An 18,280-nucleotide genomic window follows, 5' to 3' on the forward strand; every position below is an offset into this window, starting at 1 on the left:
GGTTCTGTAATGAGGAACATGAGATTTTTTAAGTGAAAAATGAAATGTTATCCATTAAGGTAACATGAAATGGATCAGAAATCCAGCGCATGCACGGTTAATGTTGTAAATGACTATTGTAGCTAGAAACGGCTGATTTGTAATGGAATCTCTTCAGAGGCGTACAGAGGCCCTTTATCACTCCCATCACTCCTGTGTTCCAACAGCCCTTTATCACTCCCATCACTCCTGTGTTCCAATGGCCCTTTATCACTCCCATCACTCCTGTGTTCCAATGGCCCTTTATCACTCCCATCACTCCTGTGTTCCAATGGCCCTTTATCACTCCCATCACTCCTGTGTTCCAATGGCCCTTTATCACTCCCATCACTCCTGTGTTCCAACGGCCCTTTCTCACTCCCATCACTCCTGTGTTCCAATGGCCCTTTATCACTCCCATCACTCCTGTGTTCCAAGGGCTCTTTATCACTCCCATCACTCCTGTTTCCCAATGGCACGTTGTGTTCGCTGATCCAAGTTTAAGTTTGAAAGGCTAATTGATCGTCAAGAAACCCTTTTGCAATTATGTTACAGCTATATACACACATTATATATATATATATATAAGCGCATAATGGCTTCTTTTAGATAACATGTGTTGGTCTTTTTCACACCTTTTCAATTTGTTTTCTCTTTCTACTTCTCACCCTCTCTTTCCCTCCCTCTTTTTCTTCTTCGTTCTCTCTCCCTTTCATTTTATGTCTTCTTTTTTGACCACAATACTATTTAAACTTAGAATAAGGCTGGCAGGTTTCCACAAACTCTTTGTATTTCTTAGTTAACCAAGACCTAAACTGATTGTGTGTAAATTGATTTGTGACAACACACAGGGGTTGTCTTTTATCTGATTGCCTTAACCGATTGCAGAGCAAAGTGCTACCGGCCTTGGAGAAAAGCCAGTCTATACATTCCGGAGTCTTCCGGGGAAGTTCCGTGTTAGTTACATTTCACGTACAGAGTCCGGTTTTTCATGTGTTTGGTCGGTTGTCATTTATATTTAATGTGGTGCTTGATGTCATGGAGGAGGCGACTTTTTCAGGTTCATTGGCCCCTACTAACAATGTCCCATTTTTCTTGCAGCCACCAGAGGACCTTTGTTTTGGAGGTCATGGGGAGACACTGTGGGTAAGCAAAACTGCTAGACTGTTACTATGACAACCATCATTAAGTCAACAAGACTTTGACCGATGTCTGTTATATGTTTTTGTCTACCCAGATACCTTGCCCTTGTCAGCGCCTTAGCTTGTGGTGCGGACTGGGTGTTCATCCCTGAAAGTCCTCCAGAAGAAGGATGGGAAGATCTAATGTGTAACAAACTATCCGAGGTGAACGATCTGTGGGTTGTTTTCCGTAAAGTAGTCAATCAGCATCATCTCTGTTTTCCTGTCTCCGAACGAAACCATAGTCTCCTATTCAAGCGTTTGCTTTTTGTTTATCGTAGAACCGCGCAAGAAAGAAAAGACTGAACATTATCATCGTCTCAGAAGGAGCCATTGACTGCCATAACAATCCGATCAGTTCGGAACGGATTAAGGATGTAAGTATTCAATTTGCTGGACCTGAAAGCTTGTAGATAAGTGTAGTCCCCGTCATTATTCTCATTAAGGACGACCCGCTGTAACTCCACCGGCCATTTTGCGTGCCCCGTGGAGGGGCAAAGGTTTAAAAGTGATCTCATGAAATATTACTTTTCCGAAAGGGTAGTGGATGTATGCAATAGCTTTCCAGCAGAAGTGGTAGATGTTAATACAGTGAAGGAGTTTAAGCAAGCATGGGATAGGCACAAGGCCAAGCTAGATATAGGGTCAGGCCAGGGACTAAGGAAAGTCTTCAGAGGTTGGGCAGACTGGATGGGCCGAATGGTTCTTACCTGCCATCACCGTTATTGAGTGCGCTTCACTACTGTGGAATTCTAAGTCAGGAATAAATGCTTTATTTATCCATTCACAACATATTCATAAAATATCCTTCCACTTGTTCTTATTCTTTAAAAATATATAATAATGGATATTAAAAAAATAAACTCCATGCAGTGCAATATAATATTTCAAATACAATAAGAAACCTTGCACAGGTCTAATTAAAATATGCAAGGTTTTGGTAATCTGAGAAGCGAAAAGACCCAAGTTGTGTACGATAGGAAACTTGTGTCTGGAGTCAATGAAACATTGTTTAAAAAATGTATCAATACTTTGAAGATATTTAGTGCTTTTCATGGACTTTTAAAAGTGAAATATATTTCCAAATTTGTTTCTAGACGACTACTGCTAACCAGCTGGCTCCTAAATTATTTACAACCCCCCCTCTCTTTGATTGTGTCTTTCCCGAACCAATTATTAAATAATAGGATGCTGAATTGCTCTTCTCTTCAATTGATTTTATCTTTGCCAAAAACCAAATCAAGAAAATTGTCAAGAATTCTCTCTCCTCCCTTTTTCCCCCCATTTCACTCTCCCCCCACATCCTTTTTGCCGCATCTCTGCCACATGTATGTTTATTTTGTGTCTCTCTCTTCTATCGGTCTCCCCCGTCTCTTGCCCTCCCTCGTGCCTGCGCCTGTCTCTCTCTCGAGGAATACACCTGAGGCGGGCCGTCTTCATTCATTATCATGGCACACCATCTGGTGACCATCAATGACAAGACCTATTTATAATCCTCAAGCCGTAATTAGAATCCGTCTGCTGTAGCTGTACGTGTACGTGCTTCGTGTCCGCTCCCCACCAAAACTTATCGTGACGACTGGGGGTCATGTATCCTGTCGAGAGGGGGACGTCAGCTGATGAAGATGGGGGGATATAAATCTAAACAAAAGAACAGCTTCAGGTGGCCCATTTATCAACAGATTTAAATGTTTCCCTTTAGACCGCCAGATATTTTAGGAACTAAATCCACATGGCGTAAATGCTTTCGATACTATAAAATATATTAGTAAAAAGGCAGAAAAATGTCATTAAACAAACTTTTTGAAACTCTTTTCAGCTGGTGGTCAAACGACTGGGATTTGACACGCGTGTAACTATACTGGGTCACGTTCAAAGAGGTGGAACACCTTCAGCCTTCGATAGAATATTGGTATGTTCTTTGGGGTCTTCTGGATCTTTATGAGCTTCCCTTCCCTCGGCCCCCGTGGTGTACCCATTTTTTTTTAAAGCAAATTGTAGGAGGAACATAGTAATTGGTTTTTATTTGAGATGCATGTTGGTTTTTTTAGAGTTTTGTTTTTTTTTGACTATTATAGGCATGCTTGGCTACGAGGCACATTCAGTGACCCAGATTCCAAGCCCCTGAGTTGATTAATGCATTAAGAAGAGTCAACTCCAGTGAGCTTCTACTGTTTGAGATAAAGTAGGCCAGTATAATATGTAAAAACACACACCATTAATGACGTGGAAGTCTCCTTCCAGCAGAGACAACTATATGGAAACAGAAATATAGAGAAAATGTACCACTAATTTTACTTAATTGTTCCTTCTGAGATGATTATTCCAAGTTCCTTATCTGTCATTAAATTCTATGTTAAAAATATGCCAAGCACTTTTAAGGGGTTAATGCATTTTTGTGAGACGTCCTCTTTTAACTTTTTTCCGCACTAATTCGCTCCCCTTAGAGGAAACACTGCGATGTTGCTAGCCAAATTATTTAGGAAGCCCCCCAACGCAAATGTTTATAGAATGAGAAGGTACAACCGAAACCAAAGTTCCATTGCAAGTATCCATACTGTCTGGGGCCGCAGTTGTCCCGTCCTGTTCTATATATCGAGAAGGACACCTATTTCCCTTTCTGTATAGGCAAGTCGAATGGGAGTCGAATGCGTCTTGGCCCTCCTCGAGGCTACACCGGAGACTCCGGCCTGCGTGGTGTCTTTATGCGGAAACCAAGCTGTACGTCTGCCGCTCATGGAATGTGTGCAGATGGTACGTATCTGAGCCGCTTTAAAGCCGGGTATTAACTAAAGCTTGTCGGACGTAGCAGGCATTACCATTGGCGCTGATTCTTTTCCATCCGTAAATTAACCATTCATAATTGTCCACCAAACTGATATTTTAAAGTCTAATTGGATTTCTTATCAACTTGGAATACATTTTTTTTGGGTCTTGGTGTTGAAGGAAGGGGAGACCAACACTGGCCCCCTAGAGAAGATTGGGTAAAAACTCTTTATCACTCAAGACATACCTTACATACAATATTAATAGCAATTCAGTATTGTTACACATGCCTATGATCTTCTTTCTTGTCTTGCTCTTCTTGTTCATGACATTTAAAAGGACAGGTCCGGTTTATTTTATTTATTATTTTTTTTAAATAATTTGAGCAGCAGTGAAACCAAGATCTAGTCAACGGGCGACTTAAACCAAATTTAACTCATTAGTGACTGATGATATGTCTTTTGTTTTTTGTCATTTGTAAGACCCAAGAAGTCCAAAAAGCAATGGATGAAAGAAGGTTTGAGGATGCTGTGAGGTTGCGTGGAAGGTACGTAATATTAACTAAATCTGCAAAATTTGTGAAAAAATATACACTTGCAGTGTGGTTTTATGAGCTTCTGCCACATTTACTCTTTGGTTAGGGCGAGTCACGAATTGATTCATTCTAGAGGATTTATAAGGTCAAAAATCTATTCGGTATTGACTATTAATTTAACATTTGAAGAAATTAATTTGAGAAAGAGGTAATTTGGTCACATTAGGCTAAAAAATGTGTGCTTTGTCCATTTTCATAAATAAGTCAGATTCTCTTCTAAGCCCTTTTTCTGATAATTTAAAACATAAGGATCAGGACAGGTGAACCAAATCCATACATGTAAATACATTGTATGTTGAAAAAAAGTGTGGCACATAACTGGGTAGCAGTAAATTGTCTTATAAGCCATCTAGTAAAATCATATTGTCTTCTGGAACACATTTTAATCTGTTAAAAGACATCTTCAGCACTATATTCATATTAAATGTATTTTGGGGTCCTTTGTGATAGGACCCCAATGCATTTAATGCATAGTTCCTTTAATATACATCAGCACATAACCAAAGGCTGTAAAATTAGAAAATTAAAAAGTTCTAAAAACATACAAATAAACATACCAAGTAAGATAAAAAAAAGGTTTTCTCGATAACTGTGTCTATTGTGGTTTTAGGAGCTTTGAAAACAATCTCAACACATATAAGCTACTCTCCCATAAGAAAGCCGTGTCTGAACTCCCGAAGGTAAGAGACGTTGTTTGACGCATGCTATAAAATAATATCGCATACAGAAATTCAAACCAGGAAAGGCAAGTTATATTCAGGAATTGGCAACAGTCTAGAAAATTGTTCATTTGCTTTGTGATGTCATCTAATGTTTTGTAGCAGCATCAACTATACACCGAACTCCAGACCACAAAGTTCATCATTAATGCTTCCCAAATATTTGCATTAAGGACTCCTCTTGGTGTCCTACGTAAAAAACAACATCTAATATAAAATCAGCAAATTGATATTCTGACCTTTCTATGTATAAATTGGTCTTTTGTATATGGAATAATGAACAAAGTACCAGATTGACTCAACCCGGCAAGACTAACTTGACCGTCGGACTTCTCAATCATTTCCATAGCAGTTGGGTTGACTGCCGTTGAGTGAAACTGAACAGTAGTTAGGTTGAACTTGATGGAAACTTGATAGCGATTCAGAGCAACTCATCGAGAGACTTGAAATGGGTTAATTCGGCCAAGTTACCTCCTCGGCTTGAGAGCTACCAGAGTCAAGCAACACTTCTAGAACCCTATGTATTCATTCAAGAACTGGAGCTTGATATCTGAGGAGTTGTGGTTGAGAGTTCTTTTGATGAACTGCATCTGTCAGACCATTTTAATTAGATACAGAAGTTTGCTATGGCAGTCTGGAGTCTGTATTTCCTTGAAATACTCCCAAGGTCATTATGTGAATGCACTTAGGTGTCTATTCACTAATCCCTGTGGTTAATGACAATTTACCATCCGCCATTCATTCTCTGGCTTCATTGATTTCACCTTGGCAGACCTGGAAGTTTCAGTGCCCAGGTTACTACAAACCTCCCGAACGTTGGACCCCCTATGAGGAACTGAAAAGGCATTTAATTTAAAGGCCAATTAGGCCGATTTAACTCAACAGTGTTTGTCCCAAGCGCAAAAGCATCGTATAGAAATTATTGTCGGTACAACTTCAGTCTCTTGACAGCCCTCTACGAAACAGCAGATGAGCGCTAGAAATGCTGTTCTGACTGGCATATGATAGAAATGTTCTGTTTCCTAGTATATTTTTTTTTGTCCTTCGCAGAGTAATTTCAACGTGGCGGTTTTAAATGTCGGAGCTCCCGCAGCCGGTATGAATGGGGCCGTGAGGTCTGCGGTCAGGGTGGGAATTACTGAAGGACACAAAATGTTTGCAGTCAACGACGGATTTGAAGGATTTGCCAAGGGGCAGGTTTGTAATTCCATGTCTGCTATAAACATCGTATAATTGTAATTGCCTGATTAGCACTTCTAACCATTAATACACTTGGCACGCTTATTCAAGGATGCTGTAAGAGCTCACCATTGCTTGAGTAGCTTTTTGACGCTTTTAGAAGTACAGAGCAATGGAATAATAATTCCCTGCCTGTTATGGTTATTAAAACATGCAATTAAATACTTTATATGCTTATTTCAGATTTAGAAAATCAGGTTTAGGATTTCTTAATTTAGGAAGTTCTCTCTTTATGGTTACCATATCACATCATGGAACATGCCATTTGTTTAGATGGTGTACATACCCCTGATTAGACACTCGTGTAATCTAAATGAGTGCCCCTTACCTTAAACACCCCCAAAGAAGGACAGTTTAGTCACACTCAACACATGAGAAATGATGTGAGATCATATTTGGGATGTGGGTCCTCGCCTCTTTAGGGCTGAGATAGAGTTCCAATGTGTCATTGAGACCCTGATAGATGGTATTATTTTAATCCTACAAGCTATAAGGTCAATGAGTTTTAAAGAGTTAAATTACTAAAGTCTATGGAACACAGAGATCTGAAAAACTCTGAATGTCGCATGAATTAATGAAAATGCCTGAGGTTGAATGTGCTCATTCTATCCTTCAATGGACATGGACATACTGTGAGTGTTTCTTGTTCTTCTGTGTCCTGAGGTGGTGCTTTAAAAATAATAAATGCATCTATTATATGACGCATGCGTGTTGCTGCAGTTACATGTAGCACAATAGGGTTGCCGAAGAACCAAACCATCACACATTCATAATAATCCATTCTTTCTCTTAGATTAAAGAGATAAAATGGGGAGACGTTGGCGGCTGGACAGGTCAAGGTGGATCACTTCTTGGAACTAAACGGTAATTGTCATAATGAAACAATATCTGCATAGTGATTTAAATGTGTGTTAGAGCTCATTCTATTCACTGACTACATGGTCTTGATGTGGATGAAATGTAGTGAAAGCCGACCTAGGCCCTCGCAGACCGGACGTTGGCCAACACCGGCCACACACACCGTCCCGTGGATGCTTCACACATTAGGCAGCTGCCTGAGGAGCCATTTTTATATGGGGTATAACGGGAAGCAAAGCACATTTTTGCTTACCTTCTACATGCCCGTGTACCACATTTTAATGCATTTGGAGGGGCTACATAAAAGAATTCCACTATTTATTTAGGGATTTCATGGATTTTACGTGTGACTTTGGTTAGACGATAAATTATTTTATACTGTAATGCACTACCTTTCAAAGGTTTGGGGTCACTGAGCTGTTTTCATGGAAAACAAGGACATTTCTCACTGTAACATAATTACAAAAGGGTTTCTAACGATCAATTAGCCTGTTATACATAAAATTGGATTCACGAACACAACGGGGCATTGGAACACAGGAGTGATGGGAGTGATAAGGGGCCATTGGAACGCAGGGGTGATGGGAGTGATAAAGGGCCATTGGAACACAGGAGTGATGGGAGTGATAAAGGGCCATTGGAACGCAGGAGTGATGGGAGTGATAAAGGGCCATTGGAACACAGGAGTGATGGGAGTGATAAAGGGCCATTGGAACACAGGAGGGATGGGAGTGATAAGGGGCCATTGGAACACAGGAGGGATGGGAGTGATAAAGGGCCATTGGAACACAGGAGTGATGGGAGTGATAAAGGGCCATTGGAACACAGGAGTGATGGGAGTGATAAAGGGCCATTGGAACACAGGAGTGATGGGAGTGATAAAGGGCCATTGGAACACAGGAGGGATGGGAGTGATAAGGGGCCATTGGAACACAGGAGTGATGGGAGTGATAAAGGGCCATTGGAACACAGGAGTGATGGGAGTGATAAAGGGCCATTGGAACACAGGAGTGATGGGAGTGATAAAGGGCCATTGGAACACAGGAGTGATGGGAGTGATAAAGGGCCATTGGAACACAGGAGTGATGGGAGTGATAAAGGGCCTCTGTACGGCTATGTTGAGATTCCCTTTTCAAAATCAGCCGTTTCCAGCTACAATAGTTATTTACAACATTAACCCCGTCTGCGCTAGATTTCTGATCCATTTCATGTTTGTTTATATATATGTATAGTGTTTGGAATAAATAGTTGTATTTGTATTGTAGTACTCTTCCCGCTAAGTACCTGGATAAGATTGCAGACCAGATACGCGCTCATAACATCAACGCCCTCCTCGTTATTGGAGGATTTGAGGTAATTGCCGCAACCTTTAATTTATTCACTGCCTACAAAACACACACAAAAAAATATGAACATAACGCTGCTAACATTTTCATTGATCGTCTATTTCAAAACGATTTGTTTTCATCTGACACAGAAAAGATTTAGATAATAATAAGTAGATTGAAAACTTTTCATTTCAAACTCTTCCAAATAATAATAATTATTATACACAATATCACAAAACAAAAGTAATGTGTTTAGAGTACAGATCCGTTAAAATTGTGCAAATTTTGCTACAAATTGGAAAGCTATTACCATATAGTTGCATATATATATATATATTTATATATATAATACATATATGTGTGCGTATGTATATAGATTATTACCGTATTGGCTCGGATATAGGCCGCACTTTTTTCCCCCACTTTAAGTCTTTAAAGTGGGGGTGCGGCCTATATTCGGGGTCTAGCGCCCAACGCCCGGGACATGCAGTCCCGGGCGCCGGGCAGGCAGCGGGGTTTGGATACAGATCCCCCGCAGCGGTGCAGGGGACCTGCATCCTACTCCCCGATACGCTCAGACAGCCTCCCCTGCCAGCACTTCCCACGGGGGGGGGGTGCCGGCACGGGAGGTTGTCTAAGCGCATCGTGCGGTTGTCTAACCGCACGATGCGTTTTACCTCTGGCCCCCCGCCTGACTTACCGGAGCAGACTCCCGGGTGTCTTGCGGGGCCGGCGGGGGACATCTACGCAATACGCGTATACAACTTCCGGTGCCGGCACTCAGCGTATACGCGTATTGCGTAGATGTCCCCCGCCGGCCCCGCAAGACACCCGGGAGTCAGCTCCGGTAAGTCGGGGGGCAGAGGAGGACAGTGGCAGCATATCTCGGGGGGGGGGGGGAGTGGCAGCATATCTCGGGGGGACGACAGTGGCAGCATATCTCGGGGGGGGGGCAGTGGCAGCATATCTCGGGGGGGGGACAGTGGCAGCATATCTCGGGGGGGGGGGCAGAGTGGCAGCATGTTTTTTTGGTGCTTTTTTAAAGAAAGAAACTTTTTCTTTAAAAAAGCACCAAACTTTTAGGGTGCGGCCTATATACGGGGGCGGCCTATATCCGAGCCAATACGGTACATTGTGTGTGTGTGTGTATATATATATATCTGTAATGTATGTATATATGTTGTATGTGCATATATATATATATAAAGAATGTTAAAGATGGCCCATTTGGTGATTGTTTGAAGCTAGCATAGTTTTAGAGGGTATTATTTTTTACAGATTAGTGTTTTCATCATTAACGTTTGGTACAACCGTTCTTTTTAATTATTGCTCTCCAGAAGTCCTGTTATTATCAGTTTTTGTAAATTGGTTGTGTAATTTCTGTTGTTTTTTTATATTGTTTTACTCGACTCGTCTTTTATTTGTTGACTTGCCTTTGATTTTTGTCGTGCGTAGCGGTTCCTTCCGTAGTGTGCTGTGGTAGAAATGGCTCTCCCCGTGGCTCCCTAAGACATTCGATGTTAATTCTATTCTCCTACAAAGATCGTGTCTTGTTTTTTTTTTCCTCCCCACGCTATAAATGACGCATCTCAGGCCTACCTGGGACTGCTGGAACTGGCCGATGCCCGAGGGAAGTATGAAGAGCTCTGTATCCCTATGGTCATGGTCCCGGCCACTGTCTCCAACAATGTACCGGGTTCTGATTTCAGCATTGGTGCAGATACCGCTCTGAACACTATAACAGATGTAAGTCGGATCAGATATGTTTGAGTGCACTTGAGTAACACATTCTATAAAACAGTGCCTCTGTTTATTTACCAGAACAAGATTATCTGATGTACATCACATTTATGTAAAGGTCAAAGGTTAAGATATAACGTAAAGAAGTTTGAAGTTTTACTTTACCAAGAGGGTGGTAGATAAATAGATCAGCCTCCCAGCAGAAGTGGCTAATATGGCGAGGGGATTTAAACATGTATGGCATAGGCATACATCTACTGAGTCTAAGACAAGAACATGAACTTGTTGGTCTAGGTCTTTACAGCAGGAATGATGGGCAGACCAGATGGGCCGCATGGCTCTTCTCTGTCATCAAGTTCTATGTTCCTGTGTAAGTTCTATGAGGTTCTGGTAAATAAACGAGCAGGCGGCGGTGGTATGGTAAGTACTGCATGCTGCATGGTGCTTTCTAATCCTCTCCGGCATTTATTTTATGAATCCATCGCTTGCATCCGCTGCCTCGTTCCATTCACAATGTCCGTAGCCCAAGTTCTGTAGGGCTCTGCCCGCTTGTTGGCGTTTAATTCCTGCTTCTTTCCTATTTTGTGCTTCTGGTTTTCAACTGTAGTGAATGTTGTCCGTCATCAATTCATCCCACCTGTCACACGAGAACACGAAAAACACTCCGCTCAATCCCAGCCTCCCCTGACTCCGCAAAGTGCTTTTCTTTGTGAAACGCTCTGCAGAGGTGTTTGGCTCGCTGCCTGCTGCCTCGAGAACCGGTTGGCCTAGGGGGCGAATGCATTGGGAGCGCATGAGTGTGCCCCCCTCAACGCCTGGGGAGAGAGGCAACATAAAACACTGCTTGTGGAACACTGTCATCAGTGAAGCACTTGCCGTGTGCTTCACTGATCCCTATAGGCATAATTAACCCTATGCTGCCCAGCAGGAACAGTAACTGTTGCAGCCAAGGAAGGTCACACAAATAAAAATGATGCCACTACCCCAAATAACCCATAATATTCACTTTATTTTACTTGTCCCCAAACCTGAGCCCCAAAATGGCCCAAAACTATAAATAAAAAAATAATATATATATATATATATATTAAAGATCACAGTTAACCATTCCTTCTGGGAAGAAGTGCCATTTCCCCGCTGCATTCTTCCAAAATAGTTCTCCTTTACTTGGGCCACGTCGCTGCTACTTTCTACTGGTGCGCAAACCTCTCTATGTGAATATGGCTCATATTTCACTAACTGCTTCATCGAGGAAGTATGACCCTCTGTCCCCTCCGTAGGGCCGCAAACATAGGATGTCAAAGTAGCAGTGATGTCATGCAAGTGAAGAACAAAGAACTTCTGCGCGGAAGGAAAGCTAAATGCAATTTTCAATTATATTTATATTTTTATAATTAAACTTAGTTCCCATTTCATTGGATATATATATATATATATATATATATATATATATCCAATATCGTATTATATATATATGTATATATATAATACGTTTCAGTCTATTATCATTTAACGATCTCCGATACAGTCGCATGTAGCTGAGACAAATTACTTGAGTATTGTTGCTTTAAAACTCGCAAATACATTACATAAATACATCGAGCCATCCAGCCATACATCTAAATGTGCTTGTATGGAAATGCGTGCTATATATACACGTCATCATGGGTGAGATTTTCTAAGACTCTTCTTAACAACCAAACCATTCCTTTCTATAGGCAATGTGTTTTATTAGATAAGTTATTTAGATAAATAAATATATATATATATATAAATAAAACTTCTCAGGTTCTCAGGACCTGTAGAATTATTCCTCGCTATTATGTTATCTCTGCACTATTTAAGTTGCTGATTGGTTTAGGCAGCCTTTGTAATTTGATGGCACTATATAAAACAATAAATAATAATAATGTGTCCAGGGCAGGAATAATAGATAATTCTAGTTCTGCCAGCTACCCAGTGGTATAATAATCCCTTCCCTTTAAATACTCGCAAAGCAATTCTACCCGTTGATAAAAGTAGTCGTGCCCGAAGCAGTAAAGGCGACGGTTCCCCTTTTTTTCAGTAAAGTTACAGAAATGAACTCCTGATATAATATAACACTAACCGAAACCCGTCTAATCCTTGAATATCTAACATTTCCGTAGTCATCGGAATAGTAGTAAATTAGACCAAAACGCTGAAATCTCACCCAATCACAGCTGGTCGTCTGAAAGGCGCTATTTGTCTTGGCTTTACTTGATATGAGCGATTCTCCACCGCCAAAAGTATTCTTGCAGTCTGCACCTACATAAAAAAACACCGTTACATGCATTTTAGCTCAATCTGAGCCACTGAGGTTTAAATACCTTTTAGAGTTTATTAATCCGATTACCAATAAATAAAAAGAAACACCAGCTCCAGGAAGGATTAAAATGCATTTAACTATTTTCTTCTGTATCTTTCCGCTAATAAATAAAATGCAGAATATAACGATGATAACACAAGAATATATATAGACGATGATCCTGCTTCTCTAAAATTCTAACTGCAATAATTCTTTAACGACTGCTGATTTTCCTCCGACACTCACCATTAATTCTTATTCCCGCACTAATACTGAACTATCTGAACTCACTGCAGAAAACAAGTGGAGTAAAGGTGATGCTTTTTATCGGTCGTCGAAGTAGAATTAGAGCAATAGCTTCTGAGACAAATAATGGGGATTGGTCCTGAAGAAGAGGCCTAAATTGTCCTAAGAGCTTGCACTCTAATTCCACTCAGCCAGTAAAATGATCATGTTGACTCCGCGTGCTTCTTATATTCCCATGGCTGACATGGTAACACTTTCTACTCACTTCAGAAAGGAATGTGCACCAATGCAATCCCCCCCCCATCCATTCTTTACTCCCGGGCACTAAAGATGTCCACTCGCGCAGGTTTATTAACCATTTTACGGAGTCGGCAAAGTATCGCCGGCAGAAGAGCGCTAATTTCATTTTTCCGCCTATGGGAAGCCAGACCTCCCCACGCACGGCAGGGGCCGCTCGCACTGAGTAAGCATGTAACAGTCTGCTAACGTTATTCACGGGGCTGCTTCAGGCTTTTGAGAGTTTGCTCCAGTTGGCCGAGGCTCGCACTCGCTACGAGGAGTTTTGCATTCCCATGTGCATTGTTCCCGCCACCATTAGCAACAATGTCCCCGGCACTGATTTAAGTCTTGGCGCTGATACCGCTCTCAATGCTATCATGGAGGTAAGAACATTTTTACATTTCAACTAAAATAATAAACATGAAGTGCGTCGTACACTAAACAAACAAAGTAATAACTGTAACGGGGGTCACATAATAAACAATAAATACATCTGCAAAATGTACCGTTTAAAAAAAACAAAACGGGGGTCACATAATAAACATTATACCGTTTTTTACAGGGATCTGTAACGGGGGGGTAACATAATAAATATAATAGAAGAACATTCTGAAAAATGAAGTGCAAACGGGCAGGAAAGTGTTCACCAAATTCCAGTTTATACCCTACTTATTGATTTTTTAAAAACTTCATTCTGGAGCGGTAAAGATGGCTGCCAGTCGGCTCAGTGGTTGCACCGCCGGCACTCTAGGGTTAAATGTATGCACATGGCATCAACGGCACATAAAAATTATAAATCTGTGGATGACAAAGTCTGCTTGATGTGCAGTTTACCTTTTTATCTAAAATCCCTACGACAATATTAGACATACTGTACCTCTTTCTACAGATTGAGACCTCCCTAGGTCTCCAGGCACATGGCTTCCCACCTCCCAGGTCAATAAATCAACTAATATAACACACTGACTCTGCACAGCGCCCCCTGGTGACTATAAAAATCTGGACAGGGAGATAACCAGAGCTCTTATTTATTTGCATGCATGGGACATTCCTACGGCTCGTCCCCTGAGCACCCCCACTCCTGCTCTTTGTGGGAGGGGCCACAGCTGAGTTGCGGAGGCGGGTTAACCATGAGCAGGGGAAGGTCTAGCTCTCAATAATCTTGAATGATAGTAGATGGGCTTTAGAGAATAAGTAAGCGGGGCTGAAAGATTGCTCTGTCTAGGACTGAAGGTCAAATACTGCCTCAGATGTCTCGCCTCTGATCTCCAGAGCCCATGGGCCAAGTGGGAATATTTGTAGGGGCCTCATTTCTGTCTTTGTTCCGAGATTTGTTATTATTATAACTTTTTAAAAACAAAGAGACAAACGGCATTTAATAAAATAAGGTCATAAACTGTTTGGTTTCATTATTTTAAATAAATTATCTATTTTCACACATAAATGGCCATTACTGACTGAGGAGAGTCTTCCCAATCGACAGTGTTCCTCTGAGGTGGGCAGTCCAGCATTGAAGCAGTTAAAAAGGGGTCTTCATATAAATACATTGTTCGGTGTTGCCTTGAGCATGCGCAGTGCAGTATGACAAGATATCTGTTTGCAGGGGACTTAAGCCCAAAAGCAAATGCATTTAAATGTTCCTCCTCTTATTTTTTTAATTACCCGGCTTACGATTCGAGATATTCAGAACGTTCAACCTTTAAATAATATATTAGTGAATTAGTGTTATTGCACACAAAAAAATTATAGAAATCTGGTTAACTCAAGGTCAGCTTGCATTGAATTTTTGTAACATACATTTTATATCAGACTTGCGATCGCATCAAGCAATCAGCCAGTGGGACAAAGCGTCGGGTGTTCATCATTGAAACCATGGGAGGATACTGCGGTTATTTAGCCAACATGGGCGCCCTGGCTGCCGGTGCTGACGCCGCATACATCTTCGAAGAACAGTTCGACATCCGTGAACTCCAAGTAAGAAACCGGTTTGATTCTAGGCTCAGCATTAGCGTAAAAACGCACCCAGAACGGTTCTTGAAAGTATTTCATTTTTTTCACAAGGGGATACATCTGTATCGGCCAAAGCGAAGGTTAGGTCTTTAGTCGAAGTTGGTTCCTTTTATTGGGCCAACGTAGAAAACGTCCTCAGAGGTCTCATCCTCAGATGGAATCTAAGTGAGATAAAGTGATATGAACTGATCATATTACAGTGTACACAGTATGGACAAAAGTATCGGGATGAATTTGGGGTGGAAGAACTTGACCGAATGCAGAGCCCTGACCTCAACCTCATCGAACACCTTTGGGATGAACCGGAACGGAGACTGCGAGCCGGGCGTCTCGTCCAACATCAGCGCCTGACCTCACAAACGCTCTACTGGATGAATGGGCAAAAATCCCCACATAATCTCTCCGAAAAAACATTCCCAGAATAGTTATAGCTGCAAAGGGGGGCCAACTACATATTAATGTCTATGTATTTAGAATGTGATGTCATCAAAGTTCCTGTGTAATGGTCACATGTCCCAATACTTTTGTCCATATAGTGTATATACATGAGGCATATTTGGTAATACTCGTAAGTGATCTATATCCCCGCTGTCCTCTCCTCCATGCACTTGCTCAAATACAGCCAAGTACTTGATGGCTGTGGCCCCTACCAGCCCTGCACTCCTAGCTGACCCTAGACAATGCTTTAGCTCATTGTTGTCCTACCGGTGGCCCACAGGCTAGATGCGGCTCACCAAATGTGTTTAAAAGCTCCACGTTTTATCTGAAAAACGCACAGGTTTAGTTATATATTTTAAGGGCTGTTTGCGGCTGTCCACATTGAACTTCAATGACAACTTTGGGACAACTTTTGACCAGTGTCCATGGAAGACCTAAACACCATCCAATGAAACTGGGTTAATTTAATATGGATAATAGTATTAAGAGTGGGAGTCACATTTGGGGGTTACGGAACGGGGTTTATCTGTATTGTTTGAAGGAGCTGCTGGTGGAGGTTCTTCTGCAAAGAATGTGCCGCTCGATAACCCCCACGCACCGCTCCACGCTGACTTATATGTTCATGGTTACCTTTCACAGGCAAACGTGGAACATTTAACGGAAAAGATGAAGACCACCATCCAGAGAGGTCTTGTTCTCAGGTGCGGAGATCTATGGAATAAGACAGACACTAATAAGTGTCGGAGATACACAGGAGGAACTTAGCTTCGTCTTTGGGGCATTTAACATCAACTCGACCCAGATCTGCTCATTATTAAAGGGGCACTCCTCACCTCGCATGCCCTTTAATGCATACGATGGCTTAGTGTTACCTTATACTTTAAAGTTCTTATATGCATCTCCTGCTCAGCACTGCACATGCGCAACTCTTCCAGTTGATTTTAATAGAAGTGCTTTCCTGCTTACAAGCAGCCGAAAGGGACAATTGTGGACAGCAGGGGGGAGGGGGTTTCGGAGGTTTTTTTTTTGTTTGTTTTACAAAGTAAGATTGACTTTAACAACTTCAAGCTCTCGTTCTTAGAGAGAGAATACTGATACACTGGCATTATTGCCCCTATGAATGTCCATTTAAATAACTTATTAATGTTGGTAACAATGTAACCGATATCCTATGAATTACTCACTGAAAAGCCTTATCTGTTCACTTAGGAATGAGAATTGTAATGAGAACTACACGACGGATTTCATATACCAGCTGTATTTGGAAGAAGGAAAAGGCGTGTTTGACTGTAGAAAAAACGTACTGGGTCACATGCAGCAGGTAAGGCCGGCCAAAGGGCTGGAATTTGGGAATGGTTGCTACAGAAGCTGGAAATATCCTTTTAATTATTATGATGAGAGTTGGTACCGTGTTAGCTGTAGAATTACACGAGACAAGTGGAGTTTGAATGATACCTTTATTGGCTAAATGAGTAAATACAGATTGCAAGCTTTCAAGACCTCTCAAGTCCCTTCATCAGGCATGTTATACAACAATGTGATTATGCCTCCCTGTGCAAGGTGAAATCGTTTTAATGAGATGCGAAGCCCCTCCCCTTTCATATGTCTGGCGAATGTGGCAATGATATGGGCAGGGCCCCAACCTGATGTCATCTGGTGAATTGGCAGACAGTGCCACCTACTGGCCATGGCTTGCAATACCACAACAAATACCTCTAGGAAATATCACCATTTAATGTGGATCCGGGGAGTTGCGGTTTCAACTCCATGACTACACTGTACATCATTAAGACTGAGCTTCTGCTGCAGAAAGAGCTTGGCTGCCCCTGTATGATGCATAGTTAAATCAGTGAGATTTCTCCGTAGTCCCCTCTCCCATTAAATTATGCATTATACAGGGCCCACTCAGCCCTGGAGGAATAGTGAATTGATAGGGATGAAACCACAGCTCTCCCTTTAGTGAATAGACCTCTACGCTGGAGACGTCTGCAGAACCACATAGAAAAAGACTGACGGATGTATTTATTCAGTTGTGTTTCAGTGCGATGTATTTATGACTGCGTGCCCCAATCTGCAGGCATTTATTAACCCTTTAGTAAAAAAAAAAATCTCACGTGACTCTCAGGCAGCCTCCAGAATAACAGCAGACTTCTCTAACGTATGCATTGCATTTTGTTTCATAGGGGGGTGCACCTTCTCCGTTTGACAGAAATTTTGGCACAAAAATTTCTGCAAAAGCCGTTCAGTGGATTTCCCGTAAACTAAAGGAAACGTATCGAAAAGGTAGAGACTGATTTAACTATTCAGGTCCTTGAGTACATTTCTCGTTGTACAAAATTCCTTCCATGGCGTGTTGGTGAGTTAGTGAAGAAATGTCTCAAAAAAAAAACAACAACCCTAAAATAAGAGGGTGAGAGGTTTGATGTAATGGAAGAAATGTTAAATCACTGAGAGGGTGGTAGATAAGTGGAACAGCCTCCCTGCCGATGAGGTGGAGGGTGATATAGTAAAGGAATTTAAACATGCACAGGATAGGG

The 18,280-nt window shown here is 41.6% G+C and overlaps 1 protein-coding gene across 1 annotated transcript in view; it reads left to right on the top strand.

Annotated features, from left to right (window-relative positions):
* LOC149287165 (ATP-dependent 6-phosphofructokinase, platelet type-like) overlaps positions 1 to 18,280 on the top strand; it is a 35,768-nt gene that overhangs the window by 15,486 nt on the left and 2,002 nt on the right. Inside the window, exons 6-20 of the mRNA XM_089493227.1 lie at positions 1,120 to 1,164; positions 1,256 to 1,364; positions 1,481 to 1,576; positions 3,019 to 3,111; positions 3,828 to 3,953; positions 4,448 to 4,512; positions 5,171 to 5,240; positions 6,330 to 6,476; positions 7,312 to 7,382; positions 8,642 to 8,729; positions 10,298 to 10,450; positions 15,105 to 15,269; positions 16,383 to 16,480; positions 16,935 to 17,064; positions 17,927 to 18,026. Coding sequence (XP_089349353.1) covers positions 1,120 to 1,164; positions 1,256 to 1,364; positions 1,481 to 1,576; positions 3,019 to 3,111; positions 3,828 to 3,953; positions 4,448 to 4,512; positions 5,171 to 5,240; positions 6,330 to 6,476; positions 7,312 to 7,382; positions 8,642 to 8,729; positions 10,298 to 10,450; positions 15,105 to 15,269; positions 16,383 to 16,480; positions 16,935 to 17,064; positions 17,927 to 18,026 — 1,556 coding nt within the window. The remainder of the gene's footprint in view (positions 1 to 1,119; positions 1,165 to 1,255; positions 1,365 to 1,480; positions 1,577 to 3,018; positions 3,112 to 3,827; positions 3,954 to 4,447; positions 4,513 to 5,170; positions 5,241 to 6,329; positions 6,477 to 7,311; positions 7,383 to 8,641; positions 8,730 to 10,297; positions 10,451 to 15,104; positions 15,270 to 16,382; positions 16,481 to 16,934; positions 17,065 to 17,926; positions 18,027 to 18,280) is intronic.

The sequence above is a fragment of the Sceloporus occidentalis genome, unplaced genomic scaffold (assembly GCF_023333645.1).
Source record: "Sceloporus occidentalis isolate IW3139 unplaced genomic scaffold, rSceOcc1.0.p SCAF_63, whole genome shotgun sequence".
In the NCBI taxonomy this organism is placed as follows: Eukaryota; Metazoa; Chordata; class Lepidosauria; order Squamata; family Phrynosomatidae; genus Sceloporus; species Sceloporus occidentalis.